This window comes from Talpa occidentalis, unplaced genomic scaffold (genome assembly GCF_014898055.3).
Source record: "Talpa occidentalis isolate TD23 unplaced genomic scaffold, MPIMG_talOcc4v2.1 talOcc4.13, whole genome shotgun sequence".
NCBI lineage: Eukaryota > Metazoa > Chordata > Mammalia > Eulipotyphla > Talpidae > Talpa > Talpa occidentalis.
Genome location: NW_023601322.1, coordinates 28,405,159 through 28,423,162, shown reverse-complemented (window position 1 = coordinate 28,423,162; position 18,004 = coordinate 28,405,159). Strand labels below are relative to the sequence as shown.

At 38.9% G+C, this 18,004-nt stretch overlaps 1 protein-coding gene across 2 annotated transcripts in view; it reads left to right on the top strand.

Moving 5' to 3' along the window:
• The window catches only part of KIAA1328 (KIAA1328 ortholog), a 264,073-nt gene extending 248,127 nt beyond the window's left edge, over window positions 1-15,946 (top strand). The window contains exon 8 of one of the 2 annotated variants that reach the window (XM_054694085.1): window positions 10,009-15,946. In XM_054694085.1, coding sequence (XP_054550060.1) covers window positions 10,009-10,219 — 211 coding nt within the window. In that variant the 3' untranslated portion in view covers window positions 10,220-15,946. The remainder of the gene's footprint in view (window positions 1-10,008) is intronic. The other variant, XM_037508638.2, reaches the window with a different exon arrangement.
• Window positions 15,947-18,004: the final 2,058 nt, after the last annotated feature.

Here is an 18,004-nt window from a genome sequence, read left to right as displayed (position 1 = left end):
GAAAACTATAGGCCAATCTCCCTAATGAACACTGATGCAAAAATCCTCAATAAAATTTTAGCTATCAGAATCCAACAATGTATCCATAAGATAATTCACCACGACCAAGTAGGATTCATTCCAGGGACACAAGGATGGTTTAACATCCGAAAATCAATCAGCGTTATCCAACACATCAACAAAAAGAAATATAAAAACCATATGATAATATCAATAGATGCTGAGAAAGCTTTCGACAAAGTGCAACACCCATTCATGATAAAAGCCCTTGAAATTCTTGGGATACAAGGAACGTACCTCAACATCATAAAGGCCGTATATGACAAGCCAACAGCCAGTATCATTCTCAATGGTGAAAAGCTGAAAGCAATTCCATTAAGATCTGGAACAAGACAAGGATGTCCACTTTCACCACTGCTTTTCAATATAATACTGGAAGTCCTAGCCAGAGCAATAAGACAAGAGAAAGACATCCAAGGAATCCAAATAGGAAAAGAAGAAGTCAAACTATCACTATTTGCAGATGATATGATAATATACATAGAGAACCCCAAAAACTCCACAGAAAAACTAATTCAACTCATCAATCAGTTCAGTAAAGTGGCAGGATACAAAATCAACACGCAAAAGTCAGTAGCCTTCCTATATACAAACAATAAATCTGAAGAAGAAGAAATCAAAAAAACCATCCCTTTTATTATTGAAACAAAAAAAATCAATATTTGGGAATAAATCTAACAAAAGAGGTAAAGGACCTATACAAAGAAAACTATAAAACACTGTTAAAAGAAATAGAAGAAGACACAAAGAAATGGAGAGATATCCCCTGCTCATGGATTGGGAGAATAAACATTATTAAAATGGCCATCCTACCAAAAGCAATATACAGATTCAATGCTATTCCAATCAAAATTTCAATGTCATTCTTCAAAGAAATAGAACAATTATTGATGAAATTCATATGGAATCACAAAAAACCCGAATAGCCAAAGCTCTCCTGAAAAAAAAAGAAGGGAATGGAGGCATCACACTCCCAGACTTCAAACTCTACTACAAAGCCATAATCATCAAAACTGCATGGTATTGGAACAAGAACAGACATACAGACCAATGGAATCGAATAGAAAATCCAGAAATAAACCCACAGATTTATGGTCAACTAATCTTTGACAAAGGAGCAAAGACTATGCATTGGAGCAAAGAAAGTTTGTTCAATAAATGGTGCTGGGAAAACTGGGTCGCTACATGCAAAGGAATGAAGCTTGACCACTACCTCACACCATATACAAAAATCAACTCAAAATGGATTAAAGAACTAGACATAAGACCTGAAACCATAAAATACATAGAAGGAAATATAGGTGAAACACTACGTGATTTGCATATCAAAGACATCTTTACAGACACATCACCCAAAGCAGTGATAGTGAAGGCAAAGATCAACAGCTGGGACTACATCAAATTAAAGAGCTTCTGCACAGCAAAAGAGACAATAACAAAAACAAAGAGAAACCCCACCAACTGGGAGAACATTTTTGCACCCAACACTAATGATAAAGGACTGATCACAAAAATCTGCAAAGAGCTGATGAGACTCAACAACAACAAAGAAAATAATCCAGTCAAAAAATGGACAGAGGAGCTAAAAAGAAACTTCTCTGAAGAGGAAATGCGAATGGCCAACAGGCATATGAAAAAATGTTCAACATCACTTGCAATCAGGGAAATGCAAATCAAAACTACCATGAGATACCATCTTACACCAGTGAAAATGGCACATATTAAAAAAACTAGCAACAACAAATGTTGGCGAGGTTGTGGAGAAAAAGGAACTCTTCTGCACTGTTGGTGGGAGTGCAAACTGGTCCAACCACTATGGAGAGCTGTGTGGAGATTTCTGGACCTACTAAACATAGAGCTTCCACAGGATCCAGCAATTCCACTCCTAGGTATTTACCCAAAGAACACAGAAACATCAATTCCAAAGAACACCTGCACCCCTATGTTTATAGCAGCACTGTTTACAATAGCTAAGCTTTGGAAACAGCCCAAATGCCCAAAAATAGATGACTGGATCAAGAAGATGTGGTACATATATACCATGGAATATTACTCAGCATTCAAAAAAGATAAACACATGCAATTTGCAGCAACATGGATGGCGCTGGAAGGGATCATGCTCAGTGAAATAAGCCAAAAAGAAAAAGAAAAATACCGGATGGTCTCACTCATAGCAGGGATCTAGAAAACTTAAATAAGGGACCAGGAAAATGAATAACTATAAGAAAGTGAAAATCAAAATCAACAAAAACTATGAACCAGAGACACTTTTTGGGGGTGGGGGGGCGGGAGGGGAGGGATTGGGGTCAGAATGGGGGGATTGCAATTGTATGGGGAATATAAAAATAAAATTTATTAATTAAAAAAAAAATAAAATAAAAAATAAAAAATAAAAAAAAAAACCACTGATCTGTGTGCTTTAAATAGGGTGCACTTTTCTGTATGTTTTATGTCAAAAAAACAGCTTCAGATTTATAAAGAAGCAGTCAGTCACAATGAATTGTGCAGAGGTGATGTGTAAAATAATGACTACAAAAAGTCTGTTGGATCTAGCATCATGAAGGTCATCAATAAGTATAATAATTTCAATTTTAGTAGAATAGTAGAAGATGGAATCAAAGCTAGAATAAATTGATAAATGATTTGGTTATGGAAAGGAGAGAACTACTTAAGTGCACTTGGTTACCAGTAGGCAGGAAAAGATTGAAGGTGCTAGAGTGGATAATCAATACTAACAGCTTCCCAAGGAGCACAAAGAAAGTTGTTGGCCTTGTCTAAGAGAAGAATCACTTCTTTCAGTGTAAAAGGAGGAACTGATGAGTGTTAAAAGACTTGTTAACTTGATAGAGTAAAGATAATTTCTCTCTAATGACCTCTGTTTTCTCTGAAGTGGGAAGCAAGGCCATCTGTATAGGATTAATAATGAGAAAAGAGGAAATAAGAACAAAACAACTGATTAGAGAAATACAGTAGTTTGTCAGAAAATGTTTAGTACCCACTTAAGTTTAGTGACTATCAATTTATATTGGACCTGCTCTTTGTTTGCTTATTTCTTTGTTTTTGTTTTATTTACACTAGATGGCCAGCTATAATTCACTAAAAAAGGTTTCTTTCTTTATAGGTGAGTAGTATTAAATTGTGTATATATGCCACATCATCTTAATCCACTGCCACGCCAAAGAGCAGTTAGGTTGTTTCCATAACTTCCCAGCACCATTTGTTAAGGAGAATGTCTTTTCCCCTTTTTGTGGGGAATGGATGCTTTATCATAAATGGAATGATGGTATACATGTGGATTTATTTCTGGGCTCTCAATTCTGTTCCATTGGTCAATGAATCTGTATTTGTGCCAAAAACCATATTGTTTTTAATTCTCTTGCTTTATAGTAAACTTCGAAGTTAGGTAACCTGATAGCTCCATTTCTTTCCTTTGTTCTTAAGGTTGCTTTTGCAATTTAATGCCTTTTTTGGTTACATATGAATTTCAATGATTTTGGTTGAGTTATAAGAATGGATGGAATCACCTAAGATATTAGAGTTAATAATTGATCCCTATTATATTCCATCACTTAAAAGGCAGACATGAACAGAGCTGGAAGGGATTGTGCTAAGTGAAATAAGTCAGAAGCAAAAAGAAAAATATTGGATGCTCTCACTTATAGGGAGAGTATAGGGAAACCGAAGAAAGGTTCAGGAAAAAGACAAAGGTTTCAGACAAACCAGAGATCTGAAGCACACTGCAGGGAAAGAGGAGGGAAAAGGGACAAAACAGGAGGGAAGAGTACAAGGGACTATGGTGATGGTTCACAGGTACCATGGGAGTGGGAAAATTATAGGGACTCCATCTGAAGGGAGAAATCAAATATTGTACAAAACTGAACAATTATGTAAGAAAATAAAATAATAACTTAATTTTAAAAGGGCAAGAAAATAGGAGGTTGTTGGTTTTATAGATGGAAAATCAAGAGAAGTCTACTGAAATCACAGAAGATGACAAAGACAATGGAAAGGGAAAGCTCTAGCATCACAATTAGGTTCTCATCCAATACAGTGTGTGGAATGAGTCATGAAATTAATTTATTTCCTGGCCTATGCTAATATTCACAAACACTGTTCAGTGTCAGATTATTCCTTTCTTGAGTGATTCCATGGTGGCATGGAATCAAGTCAAATTAGGAGAACCTACATCCTTGCTTGGGTTATGTCTTGGTGTCTTTCTAGCTCGGAAGCAACAAAGCTAGAAAGAGAACTCAAGGAGGACAGTACAAGTTCAGATTGTTTTCTGGATGGCAGAATAAACCAAATAGCCCTTTTGCTTATTACCCCTTCATAATGAAGCTGTTAAAGTAAGGCTGTGTACCTAGGTAAGTCATGAGTACTGACTCTATGAGGTAGAGAGGCAAGAAGGGCCAACAGAGGCAACCCCTGTGGCTAAAATATAGTCTCTTTTGGGGGATGATAGCATATACATTTGTATAAGTTATATTTCCCTTTAAATTGTTTGAATGCCAACTGTGCCCACTAGAGTCAGATCAAGCTAATCAACTTTGAAGCCACCAGTCACATGTCACCTCAGCAAACTTAGACACACTGCTCTCAGAACACAATTTATAAGCACACTGCCCTTTGCTGATATTTAGTACAAAATACCATTGGAATTCATTTTTTATTGTTTTAGTGCATATATAATTCTGGTGTAAAATTGAGTGATTTCTCAAGCTTTGGTTTTGAAAATAATCTTTCCTATTTTGTTGTTTTTGACCTGCCAAATGTTTTGGTCTTTGCTGATATTAATACACTCTTTGAACAAAATTCACTATTAGGTACCACACGAGGCCCTTCCTACCACAAACAGTTCTCATTCTTCTGACACAGTGTAATACATAATTGAATGTGACTTCTAGAAAGATGGAATTTTTATATCAGCCAAATAATGAAGATAAGCATTTGCACTTTAGGGTGCATTGAATTGTTGGTTGAAACGATGGCCCACTTGATTAGGAGTGTAGATGTGATTACACTGAGTTACAAATAAGTCATACTATACTTTTAAAATAAAATGTGGTGGGACACAGCAACCATTTTCTTCATCTATTTTTCCTTTAGTTACACATCTTATTTATCTTGGTGGAAAAATTGGAGATACTCTAGGCTAGTCAAGAGGCCTGGGTAAAAAACTCCTTTACTCTGCCACTCACTTGATATTGATCCCAACCAGTTCACTTTTACTTCTCTGGACCTTAATTTTCTCATTGGTAAAATAAGATAATTATTTTAAATTATTTCTGAGACCAGGTCCTCGATGGATAGGTATTGCTAGTGTTTGCCAATTTTCAGTTCTCCTCCTCTTCTGGAGCTACGTGGCTTGTTCTCATCAATCAGATGTAAGACGTGTCTTGTCACTTCCAGATGGTGGAAAACATAAAAACAATTAGTTCTTTAGTTTCTCTTACCTGAGAGCATTAGTAGACACTCACATGTTTCAGGTGATGACACCATAAAATAGCAGATCAACTGTCTGGCTAGACCTACTTTAAGCATTTAGCATAAGGATGAAATATATTTCAGTGGTGTGAAGCCATTTGAATGTTTAGGTTAATTTGTTATTTCTAAATAACCTAACTTATCCTAATACATAAAACCAAGCTTTCTATGGTTTTGTGGGTCATTCTTGTTCATACTATAAGGATTTTTTTATTATATTATATATGGATCTAAATAAGAATACTGGGAAGGAATTTGAATCCCGTAACTTTTTTTTCCAGATGATTACATAAGTTGGAACTTCTTAAATCAGTCTTTTAAACACAAATCCATGTCATTACTCTGAATTTCAGTTTGCATTTCTGAAAGATCTATTTTTGATATATGGTCTTATCACTAATTATTCTAACTTCATTTTTTCATAAAGATTTCCTCAATCAGAGCATTTCTCACTAGATCTTTTAAGCATGAAATTACATAGGAAAATATAGGCCAAGAGTTGTTTCTAATTTAAAAAAAAATTGAATGACCTATATGAAAAGATGATTATTACCACAAGATTGCCTCAGATTTCCAAGGTAGGTTCCAGAAAGCCTACATAAAGTACATCTGTCTTGCTTATCAACAAACAGTGTTGGTAACAATATCCAACTCATTGGCTTACACCTTAAAGATGTTTTGGTTGAACACGGAAACCATTGTTTTGAATAATAGAAATAACTGTATTGAAACAATGCCTTGATGCTATGATGATAAAAGCTGCAGAAAATATTTCTGCTGAAAGGGATTCCAATGTGCAGGTTCTCATGCCATAGAAAATCTTATATTTTTGTGCCTGAGTCGGTAGCCTGCTCTTGCCTGGGACTTGTGGGCAGAGCCAACTATATAACTTACAAGACCTGTATAGCCCCTTTGTTCAAAAGGTAGGATGGAAAAGTGCAGTTAAAAATACTAAAATAAAAAAAGTACTTTTCTTTAGAACAAATTTATAAAACCTATCTGATAACAATGATACATGAGTAATAATATAAACCCACAGGTAGACAAAAAACTACGTTTTGATGTCTTAATTTTATATAGTGTAATAAATAAGAATACTTTATTAATGTGATAACTTGATCAAAGATTTTTCTGACTCACTTTTCTTTAAAAGCATTTATTAGATCATCAAAATTTATACTTTTAGCAACTTAAAGTGATATAATTAACAAATCAATCACTCTTGGCAAAGGAAAGATCACACTTAAATTTTGTCAATTTTTCATTCTGAGAAGAATCTGCTGATGCAACTAACATTAGAGCCCTTATGACTATTTTATAAGCAATGACAACATTGTGATTTTTTTTCTTAATAAATTTTTATTTAAGTAACATTGGCTTATAAGTTTCAGGTATACAACATTGTAATTCGACATCGGTACACACTACATCATGATCACCACCAAGTCTAGTTTCCATCCATCACTGTACAATTGACCCTTGTTACCCATTTCATCCCCCCTCCAACCCCTTTCCTCTGCTTTGTTCCTTTCTATTCCACATGAGTAAAATCACATATTTGTCTTTGTCCATCTACTTGGCATGTTATACCCTCAAGGTCCATCCATGTTGACACAGACATCAAAAGCTCACCTTTTTTTTTTAATAGCTGAGTAGTGTTCTATTGTCTTCATGTGCCATATTATCTCTATCCAGTTAGGTCGTTGTCATATCTTGGCCATTTTAAGTAATAGTGTGAGGAACATAGGAGTGCATATCTTAGTGTTTTTATGTACTTGAGATAAACACCCAAAAGTGGGCTAGATAGATCATGTGGTATTTCTGTTTTTTTGAGGAACCTACTGTCTGTTTTCCATAGTGACTGCACTCACTAATTTACATTCTTACCAACACTGTAGTGGGGTTCGTTTTTCTCTACATCCTCGCCAACACTTTATTGTCTCTTGGTTTTTTTTGATAATAACCATTCTGTAGGTGTGAGGTAGTATCTCGTTGTTTTGATTTGAATTTTCATAATCATAAATAATGAACATCTTTTCTTATGCCTTTTGGCCATCTGTATTATGTCTTCTTGGATGAAACGTCTTTTTGATTCTTCTGCCTATTTTGAGTTTTATGAGTTTTCTATGTATTTGGGACACTAACCTCTTATCAGATGTGTGATTTGGAAATATCTTCTGCCATTCAGTCAGTTCCCTTTTCACTATGATGATGGTTTCTTCCACCGTACAGAAACTTGTTAGTTTGATGTAGTTCCATTTGCTTACTTTTGCTTTTGATTTCCTCGCCTTTGGAGTTCAACCCACAAAGAAATCAATAAGGTCGATATTGAGAAGCTTACTGCCTAGGTTTTCCTCTATTCATTTCATGGTTTCAGTTCTTACAGTCAAGTCTTTAATCCACCATGAGTTAAATTTGTGTATGTTATAAGACTGTAGTCTAGTTTTATTCCCTTGCATGTGGCTGTCTAGTTTTTCCAACACCATTTATTAAAGAGACTTTTCTTTCTCTTTTGTATATTTTTGGTTCCTTTGTTAAATTTAGTTGTCCGCAGAATAGATTTCTGATAAATTACTTCAAAACATAAATTTTAGTGTATCTGTAGTTGAAGATTATTATGAAACTTTTCTTAAAAGATTTATCTCTATATACATATTAGTTTCATGTATGTTGAATTTAATTTTAAACATGGATTTATGCAATGTCATTTTAATGTTTTCTCAAGCATATCCTTTAACTTGTAGAGATCAAACAAGAAATTACTCACTTAACAATTTCTATATAATTCAGAATGCCTATATATGCTTTCTACTACTCTATCTTCAATGATAAAGAAAAAGTAATTTTAATATTGTATTCCTCATTAATTGGTTCACTTAATGGTGCATATGAAAACATTGTTCCTTCTATCAAAGTCAACAATCTTTACATTTAATTTCTCTTTGTAAGCCTGTGGATATTTACTTTGCAATGGGTTACCAGTTTTTAAAACCAGATATTCAAGATTCTTTAAAGAATCCTAATATTTCTTTGCTACACTTTATTGCAATTTCCTTGTATATGCTGTTATTTACTGATATTTATTGTCTAAACATTAGCAGTTCTTACCCCAGTGCTTAGGCCAGAGAACTAATAATTTTGCTTAGGGTATGGACTCTAGGAAGACAGGCAAGCCAGCCTATCACTATTGCCACCACCAGCACTGTTGCTAACCTAGGGTTAGGTCCTAGCCCCAGTTATGCCCCTGGGGCCCAGCGGCACTCAAAACTGCTTCTGGCATGAATGTGCACACCAGGCAAGCAAGACAACTTTTTGGTATACACACTGCCCTTTGCCACTGTGCCTGCAGGCCTGGCCTGATCCTACAAATGCATGCCAGCATTTATCTTCTGCTTACATACATGCTCCCTTGTTCCATGAGGATATATTTATAAAATTCAAGGTCAAATATAAGATCAGTAAGAATTTCAAGATGGCAACCATAGAGCAATAAACCAAGTTCTGGGGCCTATACTACACAGGTTACACACACCCTGCTTGAGCTTTTAGAAATTACTAATCCTTGGTGTAAATGGATATGGAAGTAGAAACATTTACATCTTTGAGTTGCCATTCTAGAAAAATGTATCATGGGCCATGGGTAAGGGTGTTGGCGACTATAATTAGTTTCTTTGCCTGTAAGCCTCTCCAAGCTTATCGATTTTGAGAAAAATGCTCAATACCAAGAGTCTTTTGGAGAGATCTCTTTATAGATTCAGATGAGGGTTTCTTTCTCCAAATTCTTGAGTAAGTGAGAATAAGATAACAGGAAGAAAGTAGCATTTTTATTGAATACTTATTATATGTTAATTTATACGCGTAGATTCATTTCATGTAACAGAAATTCTGTTAGCCCCTTGTGCATGAGATACTGAACTGAGACATTAAAGAACTTTCCCAATATCACATAGCTTGCAAATGGTAGGCTCTAAAACCAAGTCTCTCTGGTTGTATACTTTGGAAAGTAGCTTTAGCATTCTGAATAAAAATACTGGCAACAAGATACTTGGGTGCAAAGCCTGACTTTACCATGTCATGAGTTAATGTTAGCTGAATCTGTATCCTCGTGTATATAATGGGGATGAGACTAGCACAGTACCTAAATATATATGAAGCATAGGATCAGTGCCTGACAGTAAGCCTGTAATAAATGTTTGATACTAATATTATTATCATGATTTTTTGCCCACTCCATAGTCTCTCTTCCAGGTTAGAGGAGAATGTTACTTACAGAAAGATGAACATATAGACAGCAGGGGCCTCTGGTGTTTACCTCCCACAGTTCCCCTAGAAATCCCTCTTGATACATGATGTGTTCTCTGATCTGACACTTGCCTGCAACAACCTGTCTGCCCTGGATGGACCTCTTGGATTTTAATGTCCCACTAGTCTGATCATTTTCTGTCTGGGTTGTGTGTGTTACAGGTATGAGACATCTCTGTTGGATTTCGTTCAATCTCTGAGCCCAAAATCTGCTCTCAAATCTCAGACCCATCCCTCCAGACAGGCCGGGGCCTGGAATCATGGTATTTGCCAATCCAGATCTCTAAAATCAACCTGGAACAAGATGGGGATAAGCAAGACCCCTGAAGACCTGGAGGAGAATCAAATTCTGGAGGATATCTTTTTCATTTGACACTGAAGTATATGCTGCAAAACTTCCATCAGAAATGCATGGATTTTTTTATATACTGATCCAGGATTTTAAATTATTTGATTGCAAAGTAATAGTGTCTCTCCTTTCACAGGACCTGTCTCACTAGCATCCTATTAGATATTGAATATGTAAATCATTCTAACAACCCAGGGTGTTTTTGATCAGACCAATCAGTAGATAGCACATTAAGGGGGGTGGGGGGAGCTGAGGGCACAATCTTTTTCTATGCCCAGTAGAGAGTAGAAAACTAATATAGGACTTTTTCTGCAAGGCAGAGGCCCATTTACATTCTCCCTCATTTCAAAAGTGTTTCCTTCTCAGTATTTTGCTGGAAAAGGTCGGTTCTCTTTTGTGCATAAGGAAAAGCTTTCTACTAAAAGATTTCTCTCATTTAAACATAGCCCTTTTATAACAAAAGTAATTTCAGGAAGACAGGCCCTTTTACATCTCCACCCTGTTCTCACACCACCTACCTCTCTCTAAGTGTAGTCACTTAATTCTGAAATTAGAGTTAGTGCCCCTACCATCACAAAAACACTGAGGGCCAATCTTGAGTCAGAGTCAGTAGTCATCAGCTGTCCATCATCCGACCTAAAGGGCTCTGTGAGCTGGCAGAGGGACCCAGCCAGCCCTCAGAACTGGCATTACGTAACACTACTGAATGTCTGCCCTCAGGAAATCCAATGGAGGCACAGCTTGCAATACTTTTCCTACCATTCTTCCACTTCCCAAGATAAATAGGGGGCATCTCTTGATGTTTTTTATCGACCCCCATGGGTGTTTTATTCACCCTTCGAACTTCCCATGCCCGTATCCAGGGCAGATGCCACTAGAGAGAGAGTAGTATCCAGCTGCTGCAACCTGACAGTTTTTCCTGGCCCCTCCCTCTCACTCCATGAGGCTGTGCTGGCTTGGCCAGGCCTTGAATGTGCTCTGCTCAGGGCCACCATCCCAGTGCTCCAAAGAACTATCTCTACTTGCTTTTGCTCCACCTCCCACCAGTTTCCCTTCTTTCCCACTGGGCTTCACTGTGACCCCAAGAAAGCCGTGGAAGAAATACAATTGAGACCCTATTCTTTCTCTGTTCTCCTAGTCAGCTGAGCTCTGGAAATGGGTTCTTCAGTTTACAGTGGACTCTAGTGACCCCTCAAGCTGATGGAGAGTACGATGAGCCTACTTGAACTAGTGAGTTTCAAACTTTCCAGCTATTGAAAGTGAGGGGAAGATGTGTCTCCAGATACATCTTGATGACTTTGATATGGCAGGTGTTGCTTTTTTCTCTTTTACCAACCTCAGACTTGAACTGGGACTGGGACTTTTTGTCATTCAGTATTGGGAGGCACGGTCAGACCACCCAGAGCAGCCTGTACCTAGTAAACCTGCATGGCTGCCCTGAATTCTGTATCAAAACTAGATTATTTCAGCTTACAAGCACCTTACTGAGCAACTTCCTTGTCTGGACAGATCTAAGTCTCATTGTCTCTGTCAGTCCGGGGCCCTGTCTTCTCCCAGTATTTCTCTTGGGTCTTTTCGTTCTTTTAAGAGAGAAGAATGGGCCCTACCAATACCGTATTCATCTGAAATAATTGTAAGGATACGACTAACCAGTTGTGGTTATTCACTTAAAAAGTTGAACACTGTTGCAGATTATAATAGCCTTTTCAAGTTCACCCCTGTGAGAGTAACTAAATTATTTTCACCTCATTTCAGAAAGCCTTTGGAAAATAAGACTTTCTTTGGTGTAACAAAAATAGGTGCAAGCAAACTAAAAGCCCTCAACAATTTCTCAAAGTTAGGTTTCAGAGCTATCTTTCCCTTGCCTCCTGTGTCATAACCACTTTAAGTCCATGCAACTTCCTTCAATCATCCATAACTGTCCATAACATAACTGAATGCCAGTGTCCTAACTGCTCTCCAGAGTAAGAGGATGCTGGAAGGACCAAGAAACAGATTATGATTTCTTCAAGAAGCTTGTTTGCCTTTTGAGGAATCATAAGCAGTATCTAAACTAAAGGCTCTTGTGGAATCACATGCCATAGCAGAGAGTTTAATTGCTTCTTTAACTCCCCCTAAATAAGCAATTTGAAAGAACAAAGATGAATTTTCAACAGAACGCCAATCAACATATTTTTTACTTACCACATTGCCTCACTAGTTTCTTTTCTCTATCCTGTGGGTGTCAGGACAGTTGGCTATGAATCTATGTTCATTCTAACACCTTCATTATGAATTGAACAGTATATATTGAAATTTTAATCTGTGTCATACTTGGGATATATATATATATATATATATGAATGAAAAGGTTCTTGTAGAGCGTTGAGGCTATTGTAGAGCCTGGAGGCTTAACCTAATTGCAAACTAAGCCACTAATAAAAAGAGAGGCACAAAAGAATTTGCCTTTCCCTCTGTGAAGTTTGCTCAATAGTGGCTGCTTTCCTAAAGCTAGACTGGACACAAAATGGGGATGAGGCCATAACATCACCTATCCTGCTACACACCATTCTGTGAGAGAGAAAAATCAGTGTTCGCAAAATGGAAAATGATAAAGTATGTCCACTGAAGCTCCTAAGTAGGTCCAAAGTGCTTGATTTAGAAAACCAAGGTTAATCAAGGAAAAGCTTTTGCTGACAGTTGCCCTTCCAGGAGGCACATTTGTGTTTATCTCAACCTGACCTCCATGGTGGGAACTTTCCTGGAGCACCCCAAGGGACTCTGTCCTTCTTCAGAGCCATTGTTTTCTCTGAGCCCCGCCAAGACCATGGTTCATTGGAAAGATTTACTGATAAGAGAATCTGGAAAGGGCCAGGCTTAAAGGAGCAGAGCCAGATACAGTCTGCAGTCACTAGGGAGATGGAGGCTACAACAGACTCCTCCCAGCTGACACTTTATCCTCACCTGTTTGCGCTACTTTTAATGTGGGCAACTGTTTATATATGTGCGAGATTTTAAGTTAATAAATTATGTCTATGGCTATCTTCCCCACGTGGTTTTGATATTGAATTGTCCTTTGAGCATCTGTCATCTGATCAATTGGGAATAACTTGAAATAATAACCAAAAGCTGAGGGTTATCAAACTACTATTTTCCTCAGTACCTGTTAAATCAGCGGAGCTTGTGGTCAACTGAAAGAAAGGATATGGTTTGTCACATCCTAATAGTTTTTCCTGGCTAACTCCCGCTCACCTGGACACCAACCCTCCTCTAGGTTGTGTGAAGGCTGAAGTGAAAGGTTTAACCTTCTGAGTTCCTTCCATGTGTCCGTCCTCAAAACTGCTCAACCAGGAAGAAATACCACAGCACTTTGAAAGATGAAAAAATGGTATGCCTGGTTGACTTTAGTGTTGGGAGAATGTAGGTGAGGGCTTGAGTGCCTGAAATGCCCATCACACCTGTGGATGCAACCAAGACAGCCAGAGACCCTATGGTCCCCTGGTCCCAAGTCAGTCAGGACCTAAGCAAAATCTGCAGATGCCTCTCAGAGGCAGAGGTGGCAAGGGCAGAATCATCTAGTTGATCCCAAGCTAAAAATGAGGTACGTAAAGTTTGTCCCAGTTGCCATAAGGTTATCTTTGAGTCAAAGAACATAGCTAGCAATGAGTGGGGTGAGAGTTCACAGAGGAAGAATGACCTGACTAGAGAACCAGTTTCATAAATAAGCAACCAGTTTCTCAGAGTCGCTGTTCCAGCATGTTGTGCCTGAGGCACTAGGCTCCATTTCATGCAGAAAAGGGATTATCTAACCTCTCAGGCTTCATAACTAACTTCATAATGAAGACTGTTATAGCCCTAGTTAAGAGCTCTTCTGAAAAGACAGTGGCCAAAATGAGGGTGATGCTTATTGGCGCTAAGGAGGAAGGAAATGGTAGATACACTAGTAAAACCAGAAGGCACTGGTACCTGGAGTTTAGTAGGAATGAATTAAATCATATGTTGCCAAAGGGACAGCCAAATCCCTTTTCTGTGACCTGTCAAAGCCCAAGGTTTGTCAAAGCCTAAGGGCATGCTCTTGTCCAGCTCTTGGCCAGCTGAGTGCATCCCTTGGGTGTCCAGCAGTGCATAAAAGTGTCATTGACCTAGGGAAGCAGTTAACAACTTGAGCTATGGAAGCAAATAGACCTTTGTTAGATCTCAGTTATACTGCTTGCTAGCTGCATGATCTTAAGCAAAACCACACTGACCACACTGAAGTTTCTTAATCTATAAAATGGGAATGCATTTCTCATAGGATGGTCATGCGGGTGAAATTCAATGAGATACTGTATGTGAAGGATCTAGGTGTATTATCTGACACGTGCAGGGTGCCCCACTGCTAAGGACTCTCTGTAGCACCATTTATTCCTCAGTAAGCTTACATACTAAACAAAAGACGAAGCTGCATACTTAAAAATTTTTAATAATAATTGAAATAAGAATCATCACAGTAAATTTTCCAGTGACTGGTGAGACGCCATAAATGTAATGGTTTCAGAAAAGCAAATTGCTAGGCTAAGTTTACTTAGGCTTCATGGGAGGAGAGAAAGGAAGAGGGTTTGAAAGAGCATCTAAGACGGAGTGGCAGAGCCTGAGTTTATTGATAAGAGAGCACAGATGTGTTTTGAAAGGATGGGGTCGTGACTAGTAGGTGAGGCTCTAGAAGAGAAGATGTGGAAATAAGCTGAGAGAAGTGTGTTGGGTCCAATTTGTGATGAATAGTGAATGTCAGGCAATGGGGTTCTACTGTTCAAGAAATGAAAAACCATAGACTATTTTGGAATGACTTGTTTAGAACTGTCTACCTAGCAGTAGTGTCAGACTATTTGAGGGAATGGGATAAGGAAGGGAAGGAAACTCGTCTATTGAGTGCCTACTAAGCATTAGGCAAGATCCAGATACCTTATTTCTTTTAATCCACAGAGCAACCCTTTTAAAAGGTGGCAGAATTCCCATATTTATATGCACAACACATACATCTGTGCTTAATAAAAATGGGTGGATACCGACTGGGAGAAAATTTTTGCACTCAACACTAATGATAAAGAACTGATCACAAAATTCTATAAAGAGCTGATGAGACTCAACAAAAACAAAGAAAATAATCCAGTCAAAAAATGGGCAGAAGAGCTAAAAAGAAACTTCTCCAAAGAGGAAATACAAATGGCCACCAGGCATGTGAAAAAATGTTCAACGTCACTTGCAATCAGGGAAATGCAAATCAAAACTACCATGAGATACCATCTTACACCAGTGAGAATGGCACATATTAAAAAAAACTAGCAACAACAAATGTTGGCGAGGATGTGGAGAGACAGGAACTCTCCTGCACTGTTGGTGGGAGTGCAAACTGGTCCAACCACTGTGGAAAGCTGTGTGGAGATTCCTCAACCTACTAAAGATAGAGCTTCCATATGATCCAGCAATTCCACTCCTAGGTATTTACCCAAAGGACACAGAAACATTAATTCCAAGGAGCACCTGCACCCCTATGTTTATAGCAGCACTATTTACAATAGCTAAGCTTTGGAAACAATCCAAATACCCAAAAATAGATGACTGGATCAAGAAGATGTGGTACATATACACCATGGAATATTACTCAGCAGTCAAAAAAAGATAAACTCATGCAATTTGCAGCAACATGGATGGAGCTGGAAGGGATCATGCTCAGCGAAATAAGCCAGAAAGAAAAAGAAAAATACCGGATGGTCTCACTCATAACAGGAATCTAGAAAACCTAAATAAGGGACCAGGAAAAAGAATAACTATAAGAAAGAAAAAAATCAAAATCAACAAACAACTATGAACCAGAGACACACTTTGGGGGTGGGGCAGGGAAAGGAGTGATTGGGGTCAAAATCAGGTGGTTGCAATTGTATGGGGAATATAAAAATAAAATTAATAAAATAAAAACAAAAAATTAAAAAAAAATAAAAACAGAAAAAAAGGGTGGATAAATGCACTTGGGTAAACAAGTTGTTTCCCAATGGGGGTGCACATGGGTATCAACAGAGGAGCTCTTGGAGGAGTAAACATTGGGAAATGCTGTGACTGAACAAAGGAGAGAGAAAAGGCATGAACCAGAAGAAAGTGAGATGCAGCGCAAAATCAAATCATTGTGTGGCTGTGACCTGGTGGAGTGACGGAGCTAGCCATGAAAGGATGGAGACCCGGAGCCTGTGCGGGGAGAGGAATGTGGAATGTGGGCATGTGGAGTGGCCTCCAGTGGGCGCCAGGAAAACGTCAAACAGTGAGTACTTACTGTGCACCAGACCCTCAGCTGGGCCTGTGTGCCATCGTATTAGACCTCTGTGACTTTTCCAGGCCCTTTTCTTTTGGATGAATTCCAGATCCAGCTCAGTTGTCACTGCTTCCCCATCTTCCTGACAACACCCCCTGCCCCACCCCCAGCCCCCCAGGGATTCTTACAGACTCTGTTCTCTTGGCTCCAACAATGCTTCATAGGCCTTCCATCATAAGTCGCTCAGACTATGCTGCATTGTTTTGTATACTGTTTTGTCTTTCCTGTCAGAATGTCAAGTGGCCAGATATAGATTGACCTTAGAACCAACCCATCCTCACCTCTTGTGTGCTGTATGTACATTTAGGTAAGTGACATATAACCTCTAACGTTCAGATATGGTAACGTAAGATTGTAAAAGTGGAGGTGATAATTGCTACCCTATATGTTCAGTGCCTGGAACACTGATCAAGCCCTGGTACATGGCCCAGAGGAAAGACAAGGACAAAGTGTTCACGCAAGTAGGGCTACGTAGAGTGTTCGGTAGAGCTGGAGTAGAGCAGTGTTGGCACTTGAGAGAAAGGAAAAGAGGTATTTGAAAGAAAGCCAGGCCTCCTTTGAGATCCCATCAGGGCACAGGCACTGACCTCTCTGCCCCGCCCCTCCACGGCCCCCTCGGGACAGCCTTGGCTCGTACCTCATAGGCACCGCCACACAGGTCATGGCCCAGGTCCTCACCACAGCCCCAGTGCCCAGGCCCACTGTCCTTCAGCCACTTGCAGGTACGAAGTGGTTCCTGTCTTTGTCCTTTTCCCTGTTAAGTTCTGAGGTGGTTCTGACCAGGGCTGATGTGAAGGGGCCACGGACAGGGAAGGCTGACTCCAGCTTCTTATGGCTGCCAATCGAGACAAGATGAACTTCACAGTCCGTTCGCAGCATTCCTCTTCCAGCTGGAGTTGATTTAAGCTTGTTGGATTTATATAACATTGGGAAACGGTAAACTGTGTAAATTTGCTATGTTTTGCAGGGACAGTTATTTATGGAGGGGCATTTTTAACTCAAGTGCAGAAGTGTTAAATCATTATAATAAATTCATGCTATTCAGACTTTCTTACATTGTAATAAATTTTTTCTAAGCATGAATGAGGAGATCCATGATTCCTCTAATATACCATTATGTATTTCTTCTCAGAGTGACACAGCTTACTATATCAACTTGGAGAATAATAGAAGGAGATTTACTGCATTGAAGGAACAAAAAGTGGAGCAGCAGTGAGTCTAAGAAGGGGCTTGGAGCAGCGCCCCCCGCAGAATGTCTCCCCAACTCTTGGCTTGCTTTTCGCTCCGTGGGAGGGGTCGCCTGTGCACCTCAGCAGGGGAGGGCCTGGCCACTGGGCAGTTCCTGCACCTCAGCTGGGCCAGGAAGAGCCTTTGAGCAGGGGCCCCAACGGCCCTCTGCCCTGTCCTCTCTGGGGGGGTGGGGAGAGTAAGACCAGGGCTCTATCAGAAAGGAAAATTGCATGGTGTGAAATCCCTCCCAAAATTCA